The sequence below is a fragment of the Hypanus sabinus genome, chromosome 18, assembly GCF_030144855.1.
Source record: "Hypanus sabinus isolate sHypSab1 chromosome 18, sHypSab1.hap1, whole genome shotgun sequence".
Lineage (NCBI taxonomy): Eukaryota > Metazoa > Chordata > Chondrichthyes > Myliobatiformes > Dasyatidae > Hypanus > Hypanus sabinus.
The window spans coordinates 37166351-37192076 of record NC_082723.1 but is presented as its reverse complement, the minus strand read 5'-3'; the positions used below and the strand labels follow the sequence as shown (position 1 = coordinate 37192076).

Here is a 25726-nt window from a genome sequence, read left to right as displayed (position 1 = left end):
AACCCAAGCAACACACAGAACATGCTGGAGGAACCCAGCAGACCAGGCAGCATCTGTGCAAAAGAGTACAGTTGACGTTTCAGGCTGAAACCCTTCAGCAGGACTAGGACTATCTTATGAAGTCTCAATGAATCTTCTTATCACCTCTTAACGCATAAATTGTGTTAAGTGTTTCAGTTATACTTCAAAGAGTGTGTGAAATTTGAAGGTATATTATATTGCCAGCCTTACAGAGATGGACTATCAAATCACAATAACCGAACTATAATGCACACAGTGAAAACTAAAATTGAAATATCAGATATGCAGCATCATAGGTCCAAGAGTATTTTTATGAACTCCTTCGTTAATTTAGTTCTAAAACTGCATTGTTGCAATTGTACTAGACTTATAATACATGTCATAAATCACTTTGATGGCATACAAGAAAATATTATAGAAAGTCAACCTAGCAATGAATTGCTCAGTTATTACAACATATCCGGCCACCTTCATACTAACATTATCTCAATTATCAGAATGCCCGTATGCTCTGTGTTGAATCAAGCAAGATCTTGCTAGTTCAGACATGCACCACTGCTTTTTTGGTACATGAAGTGTGCACTTCCCATTCTGATTACATTATGAAAGAAGGCTTAAGGTAAAAAATTTCCCAAAAATCTCTCCAATTTCAGTTTTAAAAAAAAAGTCCTCTCCCAAGATAGTCTGCAAAACACATAAATACTGTGAACACTAGAGAAAAGGCTATACCTATGCACACAACATTTTCTTTTGGAAAGCCCTTCAATTTTAGAGAGAAAACAAATCTTAAACATCCCCTATATCTTTCCCTACCTATATGAATGAGACCTGCTTTTTGCAATATGCAGTATGGAGAAATCCGAAACACAAAGCTTGCCCCTGCATCTGCCTATGGATGGCAGCAGTCAGGTATAGTACTCTAACTGTTCAGAATCAAGGAAGTAAGAGTGGAGTGGATACATGACAGAATGAGAGGCTGGGGGTTGGTGGGGGGGGGGGGGTTAAAAAGGATGCTCATCAAAGAGGAAACACAGCTGAAGTTATATGAAGAAATGCAAGTGGAGGCTTGAGTGAAGCATAAATGACAACACCGATCAATAAAACAATTTCACAGCACAGCAAGAAAACAAAGATGTCAGCTAAGCAGAATCCCAGACGTCCTAGAATATGTTATTAAAAGTTTCACTACTTTTGGATTTTTGTGCTGTACACTTGTACTTGTAGGTAGCCAAGTGCTGCAATCCTGCCATTTACTCAGGGAAGATCCCACAACGTACTATAGCTGTGTATTATACTACAGAGAGGGCTACACTCAGCCACCAAGCAAGAGTCAAGATCAATATCAATATCACAGCCTATATAAAAACATGTGGCTAACTGTATGACTGGTTAAGAGGAATACAGTACAAATCTAAATTGAAATTTAACCACCAGTTCGAGCAATGATGTTTCTGCTGTTGAGGTTTAGAGAAAGGGTTGTCTCACCTCTCAGATTGTCCCTCTCCATGACGATTCGTGCATTCAGTTCCTGAAGCTCCCAATGCAGGGATTCCAGTTTTTGATTTGAGATCTTCAGAATGTTTTCTATACATGCCAGATTTTTTTTATCTGTCGTCACCTTGCGCAAGTTCTCTGTACCTTCTTTGATTTTAAGTTCCTTTTGTATTTCACGCCGAATCCAACTTTTTACTCCTTCAAGCTTTTGCTGCATGTTGGGATTCAAGAAGTCAGCTCCTTGGGTTAGATCTAACCCTTGGCTCACTAGCAGCTGAGAAGCATAATTCTAAAAGATGAAATTAACAGATAGCGATTTTCATTATTAAAGAATCAGAATTTAATATCACCTGCATATGCCATGAAATTTGTTATCAATTTTAATTGTTGTAGCATAAAATCTTCATGTGATATTGAGTAAAGACAAAGTTATTATTTCATTTTAAAACAATGGAATAGCACCCATGAATTGGATATTTCAAGAGATCATTACATATAGCACCAATGATAGTTAACAAGCCATTTTCAAATGAAATTTTGCTACTAAAACACAAAAGGGGTTTTTAGGGAGTGATGCAGAAAGGCAGAGGCAGAGCTGTGCAGGGATGAAACCACAGCTTTTAGACCTTGGCAGCTACAAGTACATCAGATGAAAATGGTTCACTTAAATACAGAAATAATTAAGAGGCCAGAATATTGTAAGTCCATGGGAGAGATATGGAGGATTTGGAAGTAAAAAATTGTAACATCTCCTCCCAGCATTGGTCATTAAGCACAGGGGCTGAATGGCAAATGAGACTAGGTGCCAGCTAGTCATGGGCAAAGCCTTAAATGACAACAGATTAGCATGTGTGGATAAAGAATATAGGAACAGAAGACATGGTACATTTAATCTGGAAATAGATATTTCCCTATTTTTGAACCGTATTCCCAACCCACATCTTTTTTTTGCTCTCTCAAAACTGGCCTGGGTTTATGCTGAGGAAAACAAAAGTTATAGACTGTAAGAAGCTATCAATACATTGATACAGTGGGCAGAAAACTTGCAAAGAGAACACCACCAAAATATAATGACAGGAGACAGAAAAGTGTAGAAAAGAGGCATCTTGAAGTTCAGAGGTTTAAACTCAGTTCTCTGAAACAGGAAAGATAGATAAGGTGATGAAAACAACATGTATTATTTGTTTTTATTGATTGAAGCTTTGGATACAAAATCAGGGAAGTCGTATTAAATTCTAAAAAACTGATTAAGCTATTGCACTGGCTACAGATCCAGTCAACTCACGTTACAGCAGGAAACTGATTTTTTTTTTAAAAACAAAATATTCTTTATTCAAAAAACTGATTTTTTAATTAAAAAAAACTGTATTCAAAAATAAAATTATATACAACAACCATTCAATGACTTTCAATTCTTTACAGTTATTACCATTACTGTTTTAACATTTTCAAAATTCAAAATTTTGCCACCCACATGGCACTCTGTTCTTTCATATTTACATTCACTGGGGTATACCCCCAACCCCTCTACCCCTCAACTCCCACGGGAGAAGAACCCTAGACTGTGGTCCTTCCCCACCGGGCCCTTGCGGTGGCTGCACCAAATTTGAGTGCGCCCCTCAGCACGTACACCTGCAGCTGAGAATGTACCAGCTGGCAGTATTCCCCCACGGACATCTCCGCGTGCTGGTGGACCATCAAATTTCGGGTCAACCAAAGAGCATCTTTGACCGAGTTGATGATCTGCCAGCAGCACCGGATATTGGTTTCGGTGTGCGTCCCTGAGAACAGCTCGTAGATCAAAGAGTCCTCTGTTACGCAGCTGCTGGGGATGAACCTCAACACTGCCCCTTCCATCCTCCTCCACACCTTCTCCGTGAACTCACAGTGTGCGAAGAGGTGGGTCACCGACTCCTCCTCACTGCAGTCCTCCCGTGGGCAGAGGGGTGTGGAGACGACGTTCTGGGCGTACAGGAGAGATTGGACTGGGAGGGCCCTTCTCACCGCCAGCCAGGCGAGGTCTTGGTGCCTGTTGGTGAGGTCTGGCGATGAGGCATTTTTCCAGATGAACTGGACTGTCTGCTCAGGGAACTACCCCACCATGTCCATCACGTCCTTCTTCTGCAGTGCCTGCAGGACCTTATGTGCTGGCCACTGCCTGATGGCCCTGTGGGTCAAAGGCGTCGACCTGAAAGAACTTCTCTACGAAGGACAGGTATGGCTGCAACAACCAGCTGACAGGGGTGTTGCGCGGGAAAGGGGCCAGACCCATCCTTCGTAGCCAGGGCGACAGGTAGAACCTGGGCCCATAATGGTACTTGGTGCCCATGTACCTGGGATCCACACACAACCTAATGCAGCCACACACAAAGCTGGCCATCAGGGCAAGGGTGACATTGGGGACGTTTTTGCCCCCATTGTTCAGGGGCTTGTGCATGGTGGTCCATCTGACCCGCTCCATCTTGGATCCCCCAGACAAATCTGAAGACTGCTCGGGTGATTTCCGAGCTGAAGGAGCGGGGGACTGGCCACACCTGCGCCAAGTACAGCAGCCCTGAGAGCACCTCACACTTGATGACCAGGTTCTTTCCCACTATCGATAGGGAGCGCCCTCCCCACAGCCCCAGTTTCTGTTTGACCTTGGCAGTCCATTCCTGCCAGTTCTTGTTGCATGCCTCAGCCCCTCCAAACCAGATCCCCAACACCTTCAGGTGATCAGCCCTGATGGTGAAGGGGACACTGGATCAGTCGGACCAGTTGCTGAAGAGCACGGCTTCGCTCTTCACGCGGTTGACCCTGGCCCCCAATGCCTGCTCGAACTGTTTACAGATGCTGATCAGCCTGCGAACTGACTTCGGATCAGAGCAGAAGATGGTGACGTCGTCCATGTACAGGGAGGTTTTGACTTGGGTCCCTCCACTGCCTGATAGCGTCACCCCTCCTATGCCCCCATCCCTCCTGATGGCTTTGGCAAAGGGTTCTACGCAGCACACGAACAAGATGGGAGAGAGGGCAACCCTGCCTGACTCCAGACCTGATGGGGAAGCTGTCTGTTTCTCACCCGTTGACCTGGACTGCGCTACAGATTCTGTTGTAGAGCAGTTTGATTCAATTCCGGATTCCCTCCCCGAATCCCATTTTGGAGAGTACATCTGCCATGTACTTGTTCGATATCCTGTCGAAGGCTTTCTCCTGGTGCAAGCTGACCAGGCAGGCGTCCACCTCCCTGTCCTGCACATAGGCAATTCTGTCCCTCTGCAGCGTGAGGCTGTCTGAGATCTTCCTGCCCGGTATGGCACAGATTTGGTCCAGATGGATCACCTGCTCCAGTGCAGACTTGACCCTGTTGGCGATTGCCTTGGACAGGATCTTGTAGTCCACATTCAGGAGTGAGATGGGCCTCCAATTTCTAAGGTCTTCCCTCTCCCCCTTCTGCTTGTTGGTCTCGGTGTGCATCCCCGGGAACAGCCCATAGATCAGAGAGTCCTCTGTTACGCAACTGCTGGGGATGAATCTCGACACAGCCCCTTCCATCCTCCTCCACACCTTCTCCGCGAACCCACAGTGTGCAAAGAGGTGGGTCACCAACTCCTCCTCTCTGCAGTCCTCCCGTGGGCAGAGGGGTGTAGAGGCGACGTTCCGGGTGTACAGGAGGGATCGGACTGGGAGGGCCCCTCTCACCGCCAGCCAGGTAAGGTCTTGGTGCCTGTTGGTGAGGTCAGGCGATGAGGCATTTTGCCAGATGAACTGGACAGTCTGCTCAGGGAATCACCCCACTGTGTCCATCTCGCTCCTGCCAGTTCTTGTTGCACGCCTCGGCCCCTCCGAACCAGATCCCCAACACCTTCAGGTGATCAGCCCTGATGGTGAAAGGGACGCTGGATCAGTCGGGCCAGTTGCCAAAGAACATGGCTTCGCTCTTTGTGCGGTTGACCCTGGCCCCCGACGCCTGCTCGAACTGTTCACAGATGCTGATCAGCCTGCGAACTGACCTCGGATCAGAGCAGAAGACGTTGCCGTCGTCCATGTACAGGGAGGTTTTGACGTGTCTCTCTGCTGCCTTTTGGCTAAGATCAAGTGTAGTATCTGTTCTTATCAGATCGCTTCTCAGCTTTTTGGCTTAGATTACGTGTAGTTTCTATTCTTATCGGAAGGTGGAGAAGGTTTTGTGCTGATGCAGGGGTGGATCCTAATGCTGATTGGCTCCCAATCTCACATCTCATACCAGCGACGACAACGACAGCGGTGAACAGGATGGCTCAAGACAACAGCGCATCGGCCCGGGGCCTGGGCATCAAGGACACTGTCCGGCTGACAGTGCGACGCCAGAGCAAGGGCAACGGATTTTCGAGAGTGACCTTCATCCAGAAGGTCCTGATGAACTGTTGCAGTTTCACGATCGACGACATCTACTGTGTCCAGGACTTTGCTGGGTTCTTCGATGTCACCTTCCGACGACCCGCAGGGTGGCAGAAGCTGTTCCTGCAATTCCAGGAGAAGGGGAGAGAGGCGCCGCTGTCGCAGCTACAAGCACAGCCCCTCTTTGCTGCCGCCCAGCAGGAATGGACTGCCACCGTGCACATGTTCAACCCCTACGTGCCGGTGGTCGATGTCCTTACATTCCTCGCTCGGTATGTGGAGAGTGTAGGAGCCTGCCTGGACGTAAAGGACAGCCTGGGATGCTGGACAAGTAAACGGCAGGTGAAGGTGAATCTGAGGGTCGACTCGAACGGCAATGTCTCTACCCACCCTCGGTCTTCGCCATAGGAGGGAACCGAGGCTACCTGGTCTACGCCGGGCAGCCCAGGCTGTGCCGCAACTGCGGCAAGGCGGGGCAGGTCGCAGCCCAGTGCAGAGCTACAATCTGCAAGAACTGCAAGGTGGAGGGCCACCTCACCAAGGACTGCATGCAGGCCAAGTCCTGCAATCTCTGTGGAAGCACCGACCACCTGTACAGGGCCTGTCCGAAACGTGCCGGCACCTATGCACAGGCGACCAGGGGAGGTGCTGGCACTGGAAGGGCCCCGGCAGGATCGGATGTACCTGCCACCCCTGCAGAGGCTGCGCCCGAAGCAACGGAAGACACCAGCAGAGGAGAAGGCACAGCCACCCCGAGGGCCCCCACCCCCTTGCAGACCCTCCAAGACCTGCCACAGGAAAAGGAGGAGTCGTCCATGGAGGAGGGGAGAGCCGAGGGGGAGGAAGGCTGGAGCGTTGCGGGCAAAAGAAAGAAGGCCCAAAAAGCTCCGGCAAAACGACAGAGGGCAGAAAGAAGGGAAGGTGTGAAGAGAAGGGCAGGGGACCAAGCAGATCCCAGCAACCTGCCCACTTCAGACGAGGAAGGAGTTGGGGGAGGCCAGCAGCGGCGGACAGAGCCGGCGGAGGGGAGGAGAGGGAGTGAGGAAAGCCTGCTGGCCACCCCCCAAGCACGAGCACGGGAGGCGGAGACCACCAGAGACCCCCGGCTCCGGGAACCCGGGATGGTGTATGGTGCCTCGCAGCCTGAAGAGGCAGCAGACCTGGGAGACACCAAGCCCCCAGGCACAGAACAGGAACTGCCACACACAGGGGAGAATAACCTGCAGTTCCTGAGCCCACAGAAGGTGAAGGACTTCGCAGAGGCCGTGGGCATAAAGGCTCAGGACTGCGAAGGTAAGGACAGTGTGCTGTTAAAATAAAGAACTTTAATGGCGGATATTTCACTGGCATCTGTCAATGTGTGCAGTCTGAAGAGTACCGGGCGATGCGTCAGCACGCTCCAGTACTTGGACTCCGTAAAGGCCGACGTGACCTTCCTCCAGGAGTGTGGACTGCCACACCTCGGCAACTAACGGAGGCGGTCACGTTGGTGGACCCGGGGTTTGTTGGTGTGGTCAGGGGGTAACAACTATCGCGCTTCCGACCTGGGAACTCTGCTACAGGGAGGCAACTTCGCAATCACCCAAACCAAAGAGGTGGTTGTCGGGTGCCTCCTGGTAGCAGACATCAAATACCAGGGCACTCTGCTCCGGCTGATCAACGTGTACACCTCCCCCGTGCAGAGCGAGCGGCGGGCCGCCCTCGAGCAGCTCCCACCACTGCTGGTGACGTCCCGGCCGGAGACTTCAACTGCACCATTGGTGCGGCTGGACAATCCGGCAGCGCCGACGGCAGGCTGGAGAGTACCTCCAGACTCCTGACGGATACGGTGAAGACAGCCAAGCTGCGCAACGCCTTTGGCGACCCCACAGGTGGATCTCAGCCGCAAGCCACCTGGACACGATGGGACGGCTCAGCCCATTCCCGGATCGACTTCCTCGTCCTGTCAGAGCCCCTCACGGTCAGAACCACCGACGTCACGCCAGTGTTCCTCTCTGACCACTGCCTCCTGCGAGCCACCTGCAGGAGGACCGGAAGGCAGGGAGGGGGACGTGGAAGCTGAACGTCAAGCTGCTGACCCCAGAGAACATTGAGGAACTAGAGAAGGAGTACATGGGTTGGAGAAACTTGAAAGCCTTCTTTGATTCCCCAGTTCACTGGTGGGAAGCCACCAAGGAGAACATCAAGAGGTTCTTCATCCGCAAGGGTATCCAGGGAGCAAGGCAGGGGCAGAGGGAACTGCATAAACTCCAGACAGAGTTGCAGCAACTCCTCCTTCTGCAGTCGAGGGGATGGATGTCAGGGAGGAACTTCGGGAGGTGAAGGCCCGGCAGGCCCAGCACTTTGCTGCCGAGTCCTCCAAGATCATCTTCCGATCGAGGGTCCAAACCGTGGAGCAGGACGAGACGTGTTCACGATTCTTCTTCCAAAAGGTGCACAGGGGGAGCTCTGTGATCCACAACCTTAAGGAAGAGGACGGCTCAGTCGCATCTTCGCAGACAGACATACTGAGGATCTGCAGGTCCTTCTATGCCAGTCTGTACGGAGAAAAGGCCACAGTCTACACAGTCTCCCGCAACTTCCTGTTGTCTATCTCGCAGGTCTTAGACGATGGCAAGTGGGAGAGTCTGGAGCAGCCGCTGACCCTGGACGGGCTGACTGGCTCCGTCCGTTCCTTTGAGTCGGGTAGGACTCCCAGAAGCGACGTGAGAGTCTGGAGCAGCCGCTGACCCTGGACGAGCTGACTGGCTTCGTCCGTTCCTTTGAGTCGGGTAGGACTCCCGGAAGTGACGGCTCACCGGTCAAGTTGTATTCGGCTCTGTGGAACAGGATGGGCCCCGACCTGCTGGAAGTGTACAACGCTACGCTGCTGGCAGGCAGCATGTCCGAATCCATGAGGAAGGGCATCACCACCCTCATCTACAAGCAGAAGGGGGAGAGGGAAGATATTAGAAATTGGAGGCCCATCTCACTCCTGAATGTGGACTACAAGATCCTGTTCAAGGCTATTGCCAACAGGGTCAAGTCTGCACTGGAGCAGGTGATCCACCCGGACCAAACCTGTGCTGTACCGGGCAGGAAGATCTCAGACAGCCTCGCGCTGCTGAGGGACACCATCGCCTACGTGCAGGACAGGGGGGTGGACACCTGCCTGGTCAGCTTGCACCAGGAGAAAGCCTTCGACAGGATATCGCACACATACATGGTGGATGTACTCTCCAAAATGGGATTTGGGGAGGGAATCCGGAATTGGATCAAACTGCTCTACATGGACATCTATAGCGCAGTCCAGGTCAACGGGTGGGAAATGGACAGCTTCCCCATCGGGTCTGGAGTCAGGCAGGGCTGCCCTCTCTCCCCTGTCTTGTTCGTGTGCTGCGTAGAACCCTTTGCCAAAGCCATCAGGAGGGATGGGGGCATAGGAGGGGTGACACTGCCAGGCATGCACAACTGATAGCACAAGAAAGGATACAGAGAACATTATAAGACCATTATAAGAGATACAGAGAATATTATAAGACCATAAGACATAGCAGCAGAATTAGACCATTCGGTCCATCAAGTCTGCTCCACCATTTGATCATGGCAGATTTTTAAAAAATCAACTCCATTCTCCTATCTACTTCCCATAATCCTTAACCCCTTTACCAATTAAGGACCTATCAATCTCTGCACCAAATGATGTGGCCTGTACAACCTTCTGTGGCAACAAATTCCACAGATTCATGGCCCTCTGAAAGAAGAAATTCCTCACTTTTTTTTAAAAAAGGGACATTCCTTTATTCTGAGGCTGTGCTCCGATGTTGCTAAGGATAAGGGATTTTTAGCTAAGAGAGTCCTGCTGGCATGGGGTTGTTTTCTTTGAACAGAGGAGGCTTACTAGAGATTTAACCAGCCTGTAAAAGATGAGAATTTGGGTGAACAGAAAAATAATTACCTCACTTAGCAAGAGATCTCAATAATCAAAGGCCATGGGGTTTAAAAGTAGTTGATGAAAGTTCCTGAATTTTTGCCTGAAAAGGCTAATCGAAGGCTCATTCAATAAAAAAGCACATGGATGAGCACTTCACTAAATAAAACCAACAGGATTACAGATTAATTAGATGGTCAAATGGCCTCACAAATTTCTGATTTTCTAGATTCAGTGGAATAGTCAAGTCTAGAAGTAACAAATGTGTGCATGAAGTGTATAGTGAACAGATTGGGAAAGGCCAAAATTAGCAACAGAAATTGGTAGTTCTTCTAATGATACTGACATAAGGCTCAACATAATACCAAGTTCTGAACCATTCGATTTCATTTAGTTCCTAAACTTGCGCCAATGTTAGAAAACTTAATCATTGTTACCATATTTAATTGCAATGCATGCTACATTATATTCCCTTCAAATTTTCTGTATAAAAAATCTAACCAGTTCCAATATTTTGATCTTAGTTTCTTGTTACTAAGCTTTTAGAGGTTGACATTTGATTACTTAACAATTCTCCATGTTAAATTATTTCTGAAGAACACCAAACAGAAATAGATACCCAAGTCCACTTGCTTTAGTCAAAATAATCACATCTTTACATAACATTTGAAGTACTTTTATCAGATTGGTAAAGAACTGACGAAACAAACACATTTATCAACATAACATAGAAACAGAAGCTGCTGGAAATATGCAGGAAAGGCTGCATTTGTTGAGAAAGAAAGATTAGATTTTCAGCCTAACCACCTTTCATAATTAGGATTCATATAAAATTGTTCCGTAATGAGAAGTCATTTTAAGTCGTCTTGATCCAGAGAAATATTGGCTAGAACATGTGAAGAACGAAAGCTCTTCAAAATAGTATTTACAGCCAGCAGCCGGTAGATGACACCTCACCGGATAGTGTTTACTTCTAAAAATCTGAAAATATACTCGGATCATAAAATATCAAATGTAACATGAACAAGCAGGTTATTTACATTACATTAGCACCTCAGTTAGCATTTATGTTCAACCCCAATTAACTCATTCGCATGTATGGCAAAAGAGCCTTAAACTAGCCCCTCCACAATAAACCGGGGCACCTAGTTTCATCGCAAATTTCTGCACGTTATCCTATCCTACAGCGTACAAGTTTGCAGTACTCCGTCCCAGACAACACCTTGATCTGGAATAGTTGAGTTTTAGACTGGCCAAAGGCGTCAAAGATTTCTCAGCAATTGACACCGTAGAGTGTGCGCGCCCTGAAAAATAGTGTCTATGGCTGTGTGACTCTCCCTGGGTTGAGCGTCTCCCAGAAACTTGTGCTTAATTCTTCATCCCAAGACTCAAACGCCGACTTCAACAATCTTACTAACTTGTTACCAGACTATCTAATTTTAAATGGAAGTCATCAAGGTGTAATGCAAGCTGATTTATTTTCTTTCCAGCACTAGAATTTCCTGTATTTTATGTTTTTTTTTAAGCCTACGTTTTAATTGAACTGAAGAGAAATGATTCATCACCAAATTGATTTGGAAAAGATACCCATTGATGACCAGTTGAAAGATCAACGTATTGGGCACACCTTTAAGGAAGGCAAATTGGAAGAGGAACACCGTCTTCAGGGAGTGAACTCCTCCGGCATCTCAATAAAACATCCTACGGGATAAATTAACACTTTACGACCCTTTCACTCTGTCGAACACCACACGATTATCAGCGCAGATACCCCAACTCTTAAAGTTACATCATTCCGGCTGGGGTGGGGAATTTTTACAGTTTAATTCCCAGTCTCAGAGACTGGGAGCTACCGTCGGACCTAAGAAGTGGCTACTAGGGTCGATTTTAAATACCACGCCCGTTCCTGACCTGTTGGCTGACTCCCGCCATCGTGCCTCAGGTACTGTCAGTTGTCCAGCTGCTTCTTACATACTTTTCTCCCCGTTCACTTATTCACATACCGACCAGCTGAATTTTGTTACACATTAAACGTTTTTAAAACCCAGAGCCCGCTAACCGCCGAGCGAGTCCCGCCCAGATTTAAACAGGGACAGCCTCGCTTTGTCCGCTCATTGGACAACTTTGTCCCGTGATGGTGTCAGTCATCTTAACCCCGACCAATTAGATTTAAAGGAGGCGGGGTAAAGCTCCCTATCCATCGAGCGCCAGACTGACGCAATACATCGGGCAGTGGGATGGGCATCTTTGGGATGGTGAAAATATGTTTTCTTTTAAAACTTCAAGGACATACAGAGGAGACAAAATTATACCATAAGAACCCGAAAAGGCTAGAGATACTCATCAGGTCAGGCAACGTTTTTTGGGCAAAGACTTTTCATCAGAATCAAAAACTGAGGATAACCATGGCGTTTTGAATGGGGGAGGGGTAGTGAAAATGGAGGAAATATTTGTGACAGATGCAGACCGAAGTTGTCAGGCCACAATTTAAAGAAAACAACAGAAAGGGGAGAGAAAAGGAAAAAATATATTGAAACTAAGTAATGTCTTTGGCACAATGCTCAATATTAAGACCCAAGGTCTCAGGGGTTCCCAACCTGGGATACACAGACCCCTCAGTTTATGGTCCATGGCGTTAAAAAAAGTTTGGAACCCCTGCTAGGGCTGTCCAAGGTCAAACACAAAGAAGTCAAAATGGGAGCAGGGTAGTTCCTGAAGGCCCTGGTGACACCTTGGGGACTGTATGGGGGGGGGGGGGGGGTGTTGTATAAAACAGGTCACCCAATCTGTGTTTGGTATCTCCTATGAAGAAGAGACCACGTTGTGCTTAATTTTAAGAAATACAAATTTTCACCTTACATTCAAGGACATTGAATTTCCAGGTAATGGGAAGGAAAGCGCAATAAATGTGTTTACTATATGTGTCAATATTACATGGACCAGTGTTAAGAAGGGGAGTAGTTTGTGGAGATGGGAAGAGTTGACTTGGGAATCCTGCAAGAAGCATAAGGGGACTGAGAGAATATACAGTTGAAAGTTCATCAACTATTTTAGAGAGGAAGCCACAGCTAAGGAAAAAGGAAATAATCCTGTACAGGTAATTTTCCAATATCACATTTGGGATCTGAAATGTCAGAACTCTTAATGGACAGTGAGTTACCATAACCATAGCTTGAGAACTCAGAAACACAACATTAATATCACTACTCTGAGTGAGACAAGAAAGGGAGGTGGTGGCCGGTTCGAAGAATAAGGTGTTGAGCACACCTTTTGGAAAGGCAAATGTCTTCATGGGGTCTATAATTAATAATGGACTACACTGCAACAGAGCAAAGCATCCTGCGAGATAAGTGTTTCATGATCCTTTCACTCAAATTTACATGGATTTACAAGCACAATAATCATCAGTGCAATGCTCCAACCCCTAAAGTTAAAAGTGAAGCAAAGAGGACTTCCATTCTGACCTTGGGAGGAGGGAAACCCCAAGAGGCAGATTTTACTTTCTAGGTTGGGAAAGTTGCAACATTCTGGCAAGGTGTAATAGCCAAGAACAGAGTAGAGGATGATAACTCCAACAAGGTCCTGAGAAAGTCAAAATTGAGTGTCTTGTTATACATTTAAATTTAAATACAAGTAAATTTATCACAACCGCACTAGAAACTTACTTGCAGCTGCATTAGTCAGAGAGAATCAGAGGCACAACATTCACAAGGAAAAACACAAATTATACAAGTAAAAAATCCCCAGGCAAAGAGGAAAAAGGAACATGAGTAGAAAACATGGAGGAGTGATGTTGAGGCTGAAGAAATTAGACGATGGGGCACTCCTGATCCACTGTTAAGAAACTGGTTAAGAACAGAGGATGATGGAGAGAGGAGGTCATCGATGGCATCTGTTTCCACTGGGAGCTAAAGGCCCAAGAAGAATTCAAGGAAAAAACACAATTAGATAACCAAAAATCATCCAAGTCCATTGTAGTGTTGCAATTCTGAGGTAGTGATTAGGGTTGTACAAGTTGGTTCAAGAAATAAAAGTACATGTTCTTGAACCTGAGACTTCTGGCTTCTGTACATCCTGCCTGATGATAGCTGTGAGAAGATGACATTGTCCGGATGGTAGGGGTCTTTGTTGATAGATGTGGCCTTCTGTACTTCATGTAGATACTTTTGTCTGTTGGGTGACAATGCAGTATTGGGTTGTGTCTACTGTTCTTTGCAGCATCTTATGTTCCTGTGTGTTTGAATTTCTATACCAGATATGATACAACCAGTCAGGATACTTTAAACATTACATATATAGACATTTGTTAATGTTCGGTAACATTTCAAACATCCTTAATCGTCTAAGAAAGTAAAGATACTGGTGTGCATTCCACTGAATTGCATCTATGCCCAAAGTTCAAAGTACATTTGTTATCAAATAACATATATGTCACCAAATACAACCCTGAGATTTATTTTTGTGGGCATTCACAGTTAGTCCAAGAAACACAACAGAATCAATGGAAGTACGTACCCAACAACATGGAGAAACAACCAATGTGCAAAAGACAACAAGCTGGCAAATACAAAAAGAAAGAAAAAAAGAATAATAAGTAAGTAAATAAATAAGTGATAAATATCAAGAACATGAGATGAAGATTCATTGAAAGTGAGTTCATAGGTTGTGGGAACAGTTCAATGATGAGGTGATTGAAGCTGTCCCCTCTTGTAAAAGAGCCTGATGTTTGAGGGATAGTAACTGTTCCTGAACTTGGTGGTGTGAGTCCAGAAGCTCCTGTACCTCTATCCCAATGGCAGCAATGAAAAGAGAGCATGGCCTGGATGGTGGGTTTCTTGATGATGGATGCTCCAGGTAGATGTGCTCAATGGTGGGGAGGGCTAAGCCCATGATGGACTGGGCTGTATCCACTACTTCTTATAGGCTTTTCCTTTCAAAAGCATTGGTGTTTCCATACCAGGCCATAGCCAGTCAATATACTCTCCACTGTGCATCTATAGAAGTTTGTAAAAGTTTTAGATGACATGCCAGATCTTTGCAAACTTGTAGGAAAGTAGAGGAGCTGGTGTGCATTCTGGAACCAGTACAGTTCATTGAAATGATAACACTGAGGAATTTAAAGTTGCTGACCCTCTCCACCTCTGATCCCCTGATGAGGACTGGCTCATGGACCTTCATTTTCCTCCTTCTGAAGTCAATAATCTTGATGACCTTCAATTGAATGGAAGTGAATTGACTTTATTTCTTACAACGTTCAGTGAGAGGTTGTTGTTGTGGCACCACTCAGTCAGATTTTCATTCTCCCTCCAATACAATATGCTGATTCATCATCACCATCTTTGATTCAGCCAAAGACAGTGGTGTTTTCAGCAAACCTATGGCATTGGAGCGGCACTTAGCCTCACAGTATAACGCGAGTAGAGCAGCCTTGTGGTGCATCTGTGCTAATGGAGATTCTGAAGGAAATCATGTTGCCAACCTGAACTGACCGTGTGGTCTGCAAATGAGGAAATCGAGGACCCAGTTGCCAAGAAGGTACTGAGGCCTAGGTCTTCAAGCTTATTGATTAGTTTTGAGTGGATGATAGTATTGAATTTTGAACTGTAATCAATAAAGAGCATCCTGATGTATGCATCTTCACTGTCCAGATGTTCCAGTGTTGGATGAAGAGCCAATGAAATGACATCTGCTATGGATCTGTTGTGCTGGTAGGCAAATTGGAACAGTTCCAAGTCACTTCTCAGACAGGAGTTGCTATGTTTCATCATTAACCTCTCAAAGCACTTCATAACAGTGGATGTAAGTGCTTCTGGATGATAGTCATTAAGGCAGATTACCACGTACTTCTTAGGCACCAGAATAACTGAAGCCAGTTTGAAGCAGGTGGGAACCTTAGACTGCCAATGTGAGAAGTTAAAGTTATCAGTGAATATGCAGCCAGCTGATCAGCACAGGTCTTCAGTACTTGGCTCTCACGTCAGTCTTGGAGACTGAAATCACAGGGGGTTGTGGGAGTTTGTGAAGGTGCCTCCATATATTGACTGTCAAAGTGTGCATAAAAGGAAATGAGCTTATGTAGAAGTGAAACATTTTTGTCACCTGTGTCGCTTGGTTTTGCATCCTTCAGTGATTCAAGTTTGGTCTGGAATTGCCACTTCACATGCAAGATGGCTTCCCGGAGATTGTACCTGGATTTCTTGTATTTTATTTGGTTGCCTGACCTGAATATCACTAATCTGACCCTCAGCAGACTGTGGATCTCATGATTCATCGAGGGTTTCTGGTTGGGGAAGGCTCTGAGTAATTTTATGTAGCCACACTTGTCTATGACTGCCTTAATAAAATCTGAGACAACCATGCATCATGCATGAGACAATCATTCAGATCCATGCATGAATTCTTGGCTCCATTCACCAACTTGAAGCAATCCTGTGGCTGCTCCTCTGCCTCCTGCAACCATCTTTTTGTTGTCCTTACTTCTGAAACCTTGCTGTTTAGCCTCTGCCTGTATGCAGGAAGGAGGGAGAAGCCAAGTAATCAGATTTCCCAAAATGCAGTCCAGGGATCAAACAGTAGGCTTTCCTTATGGTAGTATAGTAGTGGTCAAGTGTGTTGAAACCCCTGGTGTTACAGATGATATGTTGATGATAATCAGCAGAGATTTGTTCAAACAAGCCTGATTAAAGTCTCTGTGAATGATTTCAAAGGTTTCAAACTAGGCTGTTTTTTTGTTTGCTGAAGGTGGTACTCAGCACCTTGAGTGCCTGCTTAACTATGGCCTTTGGCAGTATGTAAACTGTGGTCAGGATCACGGAGGAAAACTCTTGATAAGTGGAACAATTGGCAACTATTATATGTTCCAGGTTGGAGGAACAAGAGTGCGACAAGACCGCTATGTCTGAGCACCAGAAAGAGTTTATCATGAAGCACAGGCCCCTGGCTTTTGCCTTTCCCGAATCAATGATGCATCCTGTGTCCTTGGCTCCAATCTCTGAATCCAGCATGTCCAGAGTTAGCCATGTCTCCATGAAATACAGAATGCAGCATTTCCTCATTTCCTTCTGATACAGCAATCTTGCCCTTATGTCCTCAATCTTGTTCTCCATCAACTGTACATTTGCTAAGGAGATACTGGGTAGAGGAAGTGTTGTACCCCAGTGTTTTAGTCTGGCTTGGATTCCTACCCTCCTCACTCTGTTCTGGCCATGGTGATGTACCTTCATCTGCTTAAAGGTTCCCAGGACAGGTCATATGATATGTTAATATCCAGGAACTTAAATGCTACAAGTATGGTTTTGTAAAAACCAGCACTTTTCATTAGGAAGTTCATGGTGTGAGCTGCCCAGTTCAAGTACTGACACTGTTAGATTCTAACATAATCCAAGCAAGAGGCATAAATATGTTTATAATAGCTTTGCCATGACTGGTACTGATGACTGCTGGACAAAGCTGCTCTATTATATCCAAAATCTCAACATAAAAAAAAATCAATGTCAACACAATCAATGTATTAACCTCTTCTTATGTAATACCTCACACACAATCTGTCGAATCCCAGTCAACAGGAGCCACAGAGTGACCACAGCCTATTAACTGCTTGACGTTCACCATACTTGTGAGTTTCTTGACTTACAAACCTCTCACAAAACGTCTTGCCAGACTAGATGCAGAGGGGAGTTTTTTCCCTGAGTAAACAGTCTGGGACCAGGGGACGAAATATTAATTTGAAGAGTAGTTCATCTAAAAATTGAGAAATGTCTTAATGCAACTACTCTGGATGTTGGGTCATTATGTTCATTCAAAACAGAGATCGACAAATCAAAGGAACAGGAAGGAATATGGGCATAGTGCTGGAAAATGCCTCTGGTATAGAAGGACAACCCACATCTTCAATGCCAAAGAAGGGTCCTGGGAGTGGGAGAGGGATAAAGTTCTTCTGCTATTTCTTCTGCTCTCTTGTCCCATCTGTTTTAGATATAAGAGCAACATTTCTGAAGAAGGCCAAGGTAGTTTTTTTTCCCCTCTGTCCTTTATCTCTCAGCAGAAATCATGATAAAATATATATTTGATATTATTATACCGTTTATGCAACCTTGATGTGTGCAAAATGGGTGCCCCGTTTTCTAAATTATGAAAGCAGCTAATTGGTTGCAAACTGCAAAATACAACTGCTAGTGGCTGTAAAAAAAGCTCTATATGAATGCCCGTTTCTCTTGGATTATTGAAAGAAAACAGCATATACAACCTTGGAAAGAGTAATATGATTGTAATTTGTATGCTTTCCTTGCCACGGGATTTTATCCTAAAAGCAGTTGATGGATTGGAATCCTCCAACCAGTAGAGGGTGGAGGAGGTAATCGTCTGAGGCTCTTAAAATGCGATGTGTTTTCGCTTTAGGACACTTAAATGTAAGTTGTAAAAAGACTACAGTTAGAGGGAGGAGAATTAAAACTCTTCGCTGTAACATAGGTCATAGGGAAACTAAATAATTTGCTGCGAAGGCGATTCAAAATATTTATTTTAGAAGGTTTTTCTTTTGACGGCATTAACTGTGTTTTTCCCCCATTAGGTGGGCCGTGGTGGGCAGCGGCCTGTAGGATGTGGCTGACGCTGGTGCCACTACTGCTGGTGTCGGCCTCTGCCGTGAGCGGCCACAACGTCAGTGAAGGAAAGGCAGAGGACTCCAAAGACGAGCTCTTGCTCTGCAGGTCGTGCGGTTACGAGGTGGCTGCCAGTCGGGACCTTAAATTCGTGGCCAGTCCCTTGGCTTTAGCTCTGAAGAACGGCACGTTGATCGGAGAGCACAGGGTGCCAGTGCAACTCTTTCAGAACCCCCAGGGTTATCGTTTCCAGGTGCTCACTTTCAAGAGCGCCGTTGTCCACAAGCATTGGCCGGCAGATGAACAGTTTTCCTGGTTTCCAGGATACTCTTGGACAGTAGCAACGTGTCCCAGATGTCACAGCCACTTAGGCAAGAAGCTTGTGTTTACTTCTAGAGCTGTACAGTGCGTTAAAATTATGCGATTATTAAAAATGTTTTACGTTAATTGGTAATTAGTCGGTTGCCATTGTCAGTAGCTATTAACGCTATTAATTTTGCACCTGTGCGTACACTTATAACCATATAACAATCACAGCACAGAAACAGGCCATCTTGGCCCTCCTAGTCCGTGCTGAACCCTTAATCTCACCTAGTCCCACCTACCCGCACTCAGCCCATAACCCTCCACTCCTTTCCTGTCCATATACCTATCCAATTTTACCTTAAATGACACAACTGAACTGGCCTCTACTACTTCCACAGGAAGCTCATTCCACACAGCTATCACTCTTTGAGTAAAGAAATACCCCCTCGTGTTTCCCTTAAACTTCTGCCCCCTAACTCTCAAATCATGTCCTCTAGTTTGAATCTCCCCTACTCTCAATGGAAACAGCCTGTTCACGTCAACTCTATCTATCCCTCTCAAAATTTTAAATACCTCGATCAAATCCCCCCTCAACCTTCTATGCTCCAATGAATAGAGACCTAACTTGTTCAACCTTTCTCTGTAACTTAATTGCTGAAACCCAGGTAACATCCTAGTAAATCGTCTCTGCACTCTCTCTAATTTATTGATATCTTTCCTATAATTCGGTGACCAGAACTGCACACAATATTCCAAATTTGGCCTTACCAATGCCTTGTACAACTTTAGCATTACATCCCAACTTCTGTACTCAATGCTTTGATTTATAAAGGCCAGCGTTCCAAAAGCCCTCTTCACCACCCTATCTACATGAGACTCCACTTTCAGGGAACTATGCACAGTTATTCCTAGATCTCTCTGTTCCTCTGCATTCCTCAATGCCCTACCATTTACTCTGTATGTTCTATTTGGATTATTCCTGCCAAAGTGTAGAACCTCACACTTCTCAGCATCTGCCAACGTTCAGCCCATTCTTCTAACCGGCATAAATCTTCCTGCAAGCTTTGAAAATCCACCTCATTATCCACAACACCTCCTATCTTAGTATCATCGGCATACTTACTAATCCAATTTACCACCCCATCATCCAGATCATTTATGTATATTACAAACAACATTGGCCCCAAAACAGATCCCTGAGGCACCCCGCTAGTCACCGGCCTCCATCGCGATAAACAATTATCCACCACTACTCTCTGGCATCTCCCATCTAGCCACTGTTGAATCCATTTTATTACTCCAGCATTAATACCTAACGACTGAACCTTCTTAACTAACCTTCCATGTGGAACTTTGTCAAAGGCTTTGCTGAAGTCCATATAGACTACATCCACTGCCTTACCCTCGTCAACATTCCTCGTAACTTCTTCAAAAAAATTCAGTAAGGTTTGTCAAACATGACCTTCCACGCACAAATCCATGCTGGCTACTTCTAATCAGATCCCGTCTTGTTGGTAATGTTCATTTCTAAATGCCCTTGAGAATGTGGTGTTTTTGTAGTGAATTTCGGTCGATAGAGTTCAAAGAAGCTCTGCCAAATACGAGACATGCTGCTGGTGGTATATGCTGTGCTAATTAAGTGGGTTGTTCGTTTTGAATTCTGTCTAGTTGCTTGTGATTTAGAATTGCAAGTCTTCCATTAGATTCCTGGTTTGTGTTTTAAGGTGTTAAAAGAACGATGAAGATTTGTTCCTGGCAGAACACTCAGCATCTGAACCCCACGCTGTTTTTCTTGTCCTATTTAAATTTGTGGGGAATTTTGTTATTTTAAGATGGGATTTTGTTGGAGATAGAAACCATCTCATTCTCTCTATGTAAATATTCCTGAGAGGCAGTATTTGTAAATGTTGAGAGTTTCTTCTCACTGAAAAGTTTTGAACTAACTCTCAAGGCAATGAGCTAATTGTTTAAAGATACAAGGAAACATTTCTTAGGATAATCTTTGATCTGATAAATTTTGAACAATAAGAAATTAGGGACAATTTGAGAACAGATTGAAGATATGTCAAAATGATGGAGCAGGCTGGGAAGCATCATTTGGTCTAAGAATTTGTTAAGTGACAATATCAAGGTTTTAAAAAAAACATGAAATTTATTTCTCCCCCCTTTTGCAAATTGTCTTCCATCCTCCATAATTGAAAACACTCTGCCTGTATTCTAGAGGAGAAAAATTGTTAGAATAAATGGGGGTTTCTCATTCTGAAAGCATATTAGTGAAGTGCCTCAAAGATCATGCCTTGGCCCACAGTTTATTTAATTTTTAATTTAATGACCCAGAGAAAGCATTCACATTTGCTGATGACAGTGTTAACTACGGGAACATGCTAATATTTCCATTCTGCAACAGGATACAGACTGAATAGGTAAAAGTTTGGCAAATTAAAGGGCTTCAAATGGAAGTAAAAGCAACCTATTTTGTAAATAAGTGAAATATTGGGAGATCTAGGTGGTGGTCTACATAAATCTCAAAATGTTGACATGTAGCCTAGCAGGGAGTTGCAGTTGTACAGGACGGGGCCACAACTGGAGTTTGTGTCTATTTATTTAAATGATATATTTAAAAAATATATACTGTACTGGTGTTGTAAGCAGTCCTAAAAAAAGGGTTTACCGGGCTAATTCCTGGATGGGCAGGTTTCCACTGCAAGTTATTTAAATTATTGTGTTTGAAACATGAGGAATAACATTATTGAAAGACAATTCTAGGATGGGCATGACAAGATCTATGAGAAATTTATATTAGTGCAAGAGTCTCAAGTGGCAAAGGAGTTAGTTATTTAAAGGAATTTCTTGCACAGATTGGTGAATCTCTTCCTCAACACTGGAGAGCTATGGAAGTAAGATCATTGATGTTAATTAAAGAGGAGACATATCTTTTTGAAAGACTGGGGAATGGCACTGAAGAGAAACTGACATTTGGAGCAACTAATTTTTACATGTACTATAGAACAGTACAGCCCTGTACAGGCCTTTGGGCCCATGGTGTTGTACTGACCCTTTTACCTACCCCAAGAACCATATAACCCTTCCCTCCCACATAGTCCTGCATTTCTCTTTCATTAATGTGCTTATCTAAGAGTCTTTTACTCACTAGCCCATCTGGAGCACCCAGAAGAAAGCCATGTCAGTGCAGGGAGATTGTACAAAGTCCTTACAGACAGCACATTGTACTGAACTTCAGTTGCTGGAGTTGTAAAGCTTTAGCTGCTATGCTAAAGTGCTGCTATTGATCATATTGAATGGGTGGGTGGGCAGGTTCCTATTTAATGTAATTTGCATAAAATTATCTTTTTTGAGACAGCCTTTGGGATGTGCTTACACTTTTTGTAGATTATAAATTGCTGATGATGCCAGTCTAGGAACCACAGATAGGACAGGTGTTTTTGTTCTTGACATTGTGCTTTTCTGAGAGAAAGAGAATCACAGCCAGTAGAGTTGGTGCCTTGTAGGTCTGGTTACCCAAATCTTAGTGATGTGTCGAGTTTGCATGTTCTCCCTCTGATCACGTAGGTTTTCTAGGTTAATTGCCCATAGGTGGGTGATATAATTAGAAACATAGAAAACCTACAGCACAGTACAGGCCCTTTGGCCCACAATGCTGTGCCAAATGTACGTACTTTAGAAATTACATAAGGTTGCCCATTGTCCTCTATTTTTCTAAGCTCCATGTACCAAGATTCTGACAGGCTCTATCACTGTCTGGTATGGGGGATGGGGGGCTACAGCACAGGGCCAGAAGAAGCTGCAGAGGGTTGTAAATTTAGTCAGCTCCATCTTGGGTACTGGCCTACAAAGCACCCAGGACAAAAAAAGTCACTATTCCCGCTAGAATTATGCAGGTCAGGAATTCTCAAATTCATTGGACTTTAACAACAGTAAAATATGTTTTGTTGTCCAGGAAATAACTGCTCAAATCCCAAGGACAGGCTACAGGAACAGGAATCACAGAGATTGCACTGAAAAATTACCCAGCTCTTTCTGCAGGAGACAGATTGTTTCTAATTTATGGGAATGTGAGAATGGGTTATGAGGAAAGTTTTTTTGGGGAATTAAGTTGTATTGTGAAGTAACAAATAGCTCCTATGTGGTAAGGAAATATAGTTGAATTAGGGATTCAGGGTTGTGGAAACTGTCCTGTTTTTTATCCACTTTGGGCCACAGGTTCGCAGGAGTAAATAAAAATGTCTTTTTTTTCCAATGATCCTTTGAACATATTCTTTAATTTCTTTTTGATTGCTTGATAGACTTTTCCTGAGACAAGTCAAAAGTAGTGCCAGCTCTTCAAACTGGGGCCTTGGTGATGGTAGGGGGACAAGTTGGTATTTATGTATTTAATTTAGAAACAGTGCAGAATAGGGCCTTCAAGTAGCACAATCAGCAACCCCCAATTTAACCCTAGATCATTTTGTTTTTATTGTGAATTGAGGATTTTGTGAAGTATTGGTAGCATCTTCTCATTGTCTTGATGAATTTTAAAAGTAATACATATCCCAAGTGTACTGTGTGATAGGGTTCACACTAGGCCTGATTGAGTTTTGTACCAATTCTGAAGTCTTGATCTTAAAGTAACTATTTTCTAAAATGGTTTGCAGTGTATGCTGCATTAAAGGTGATGTTGAACTTCATTATTTGTTTGCCTTTTGGGATATGGGAAGATCCATGTTTACTTGGATCTTGCAGCAAGTGTCTATGTTTGACCACCAATTTAATGTTTCTATCTGTAAGTTGCATTTTCAAATTTGCTCATCTCACCTTCCAATAACTTTTGTTCAACACTGGCTGCTTCTATATTCTAAGCCCTGTGAGAGGTAGTAATCCTTGTACCTGCGTAGGCTGAAACTCTGGAAATTCCTCCTCACCTTCTTTGACCCTAAATGAATCCTGATGAAGGGTCTTTACGTTAGATGCTGCCTAGCCTACTGAATTCCTCCAGTATTGTGTGTTGCTTGTAATTCTTTTACATAGGACATTAGAGAACCCTTCCCTCCTACATAGCCTTTCATTCTTCTATCATCCATGTTCCTACCTGTTTCTTACAAGCCCCTAACTTATTTGCCTTTACCACTACCCCTGGCAGGGCATACCATGCACCAACCACTCTGAATAAAACTTAACTCTGACATCCACCTCTATAATTTCCTTATTTTAAAAGTTACGCCTGGTTGTATTAGCCATTTCTGTCTGGGAGAAGGTCTCTGGCTGTCCACTGAATGTATCCTTCTTTATCTTGTATACCTAACAAATCACATCACAACCTCCTTCATTCCAAATAAAAGAGCCCGAGCTTGCTCAATGTATCTTCGTAGAACATGCTGTTTAGTTCAGGCAACATCCTGGCAATCTCCTTTGCACCCTCTCCAAAGCTTCCACATCCTTCCTATAATGAGTTGAGCAGAACTGAACCCAATATTATGTGATCTAACCAGAGTTTTAAAGAATGGCAATGTTATCTCGCAGCTCTTGAATTCAATCCCTCAATAAAAACCAACACACTGTACACCTTAAACAACCATGTCAATTTGTGTTGCAACTTTGAGGGATTAATGGACTGGACCTTAAAACCCTTCTATTCCTTTATTACTAAGAATGCTGTTTTGAAATTCTATCTTCCAAAATGAATCACTTCAAACCTTTATGGGTTGAACTCCATCTGCCACTTCTCAGCCCAACTCTGATCCTGCTGCAACCTACAACCCTCCTCCACACTATCTGCAATTCCACCAGCCTTCGTGTTAGCTGCAAATTTACTAACCACCTTTCTACTTCAACTGCATCCTTTACATTTAAAAAAAAAATCAACAGGGGACCCAGAAGATCCCCGCGAACAACACTTGTCACCAACCTCCAAGCTGAATGTACTTTTCTACTACCACCCTGTTTCTAAGTCTTATACTTTGACTTTATAAATAAGCCTAAAGGGAACCTTACCAAACACCTTACTAAAATTCATATACATCATACTGTTTACCTTCATCAATGTGCTGTCATAACCTCAAAGAATTCAGTTAGGCTCATAAGGCATCACCTGTCCTTCAAATTCATTGTTACCAAGCATTTGGCCACCTTTCCTTATGTCTAGTCCTGGTTTAAACTTTTGTTTATGAAAATCCTGGATGCTACTGTGTTGTTGCTATTATGACTTTCTTGGAAAAAGGCAAAGGGGATATGACATTTATGGATTGTTTTTGTTTTATTAGGGTGGTCTTTTCAGCCTGATAACTGGCCTCCATATGTTACAGATGAAGAATTTGAAGAATCTGAAGAGACATTTATTGCTTTGATTGTGGACAGACTTCTGCAAGAGAACTTTGCTGCTACACTTCTCATGGTGCCCAAGTCTTATCAAAGATAAATCAATGTTATTTTTATAATAAATTTTAATTATTGTGGAGTAAATTACCTTTCACAGGGTGCATACTCATTAGTCAAACATTCTGATCATTCAGAATTAATGTATATGTCACCATATACAACAGATTCATTAAAAAAAAAGCTGGCCATTCGGCCCATCGAGTTTTCTCTGCCATTTTACCATGAGCTGATCCATTCTCCCATTTAGTCCCACTCCCCTGCCTTCTCACCATAACCTTTCATGCCCTGGCTACTCAGATGCCTATCAATCTCTGCCTTAAATACACCCAATAACTTGACCTCCACTGCCACCTATGGCAACGAATTCCACAGATTTACCACCCTCTGGCTAAAAAAAATTTCTTTGCATCTCTGTTCTGAATGGGCGCCCTTCAATCCTTAAGTCATGCCCTCTCCTACTCGACTTCCCCCACCATGGGAAACAACTTTGTCCATGCCTTTCAACATTTGAAATGTTTCTTTTCCCCCCTCATTCTTCTAAACTCCAAGGAGTACAGTCCAAGAGTGGTCAGACATTCCTCATATAACGTAACGATCACAGCACGGAAACAGGCCATCTTGGCCCTCCTAGTCCGTGCCGAACTCTTAATCTCACCTAGTCCCA

General features: G+C 44.3%; 2 protein-coding genes and 1 pseudogene across 3 annotated transcripts in view; 2 read left to right on the top strand and 1 right to left on the bottom strand.

Annotated features, from left to right (window-relative positions):
* LOC132407502 (serine/threonine-protein kinase N2-like) overlaps positions 1 to 11810 on the bottom strand; it is a 58235-nt gene extending 46425 nt beyond the window's left edge. The window contains exons 1-2 of the mRNA XM_059994137.1: positions 11696 to 11810; positions 1507 to 1804 (exon numbers count right to left, since the gene is read on the bottom strand). Of these exons, the coding sequence (XP_059850120.1) occupies positions 1507 to 1804; positions 11696 to 11716 (319 nt within the window). The 5' untranslated portion in view covers positions 11717 to 11810. The remainder of the gene's footprint in view (positions 1 to 1506; positions 1805 to 11695) is intronic.
* On the top strand, positions 5561 to 5737 carry LOC132377563 (U2 spliceosomal RNA; annotated as a pseudogene).
* Positions 11811 to 12006: 196 nt separating the features above from the next.
* On the top strand, positions 12007 to 25151 carry si:ch211-51h9.7 (uncharacterized protein LOC558400 homolog). 2 transcript variants are annotated; one of them, XM_059994136.1, is made up of 4 exons: positions 12007 to 12131; positions 14260 to 14378; positions 18354 to 18755; positions 24948 to 25151. In XM_059994136.1, exons 3-4 carry the CDS (start codon positions 18383 to 18385, stop codon positions 25100 to 25102), a joined length of 528 nt encoding a protein of 175 aa, XP_059850119.1. In that variant the 5' UTR covers positions 12007 to 12131; positions 14260 to 14378; positions 18354 to 18382; the 3' UTR covers positions 25103 to 25151. The 2 variants fall into 2 exon arrangements, with proteins under 2 accessions (XP_059850119.1, XP_059850118.1); XM_059994135.1 differs by lacking the exons at positions 12007 to 12131; positions 14260 to 14378 and adding an exon at positions 18107 to 18192.
* The last annotated feature ends 575 nt before the right edge of the window (positions 25152 to 25726 follow it).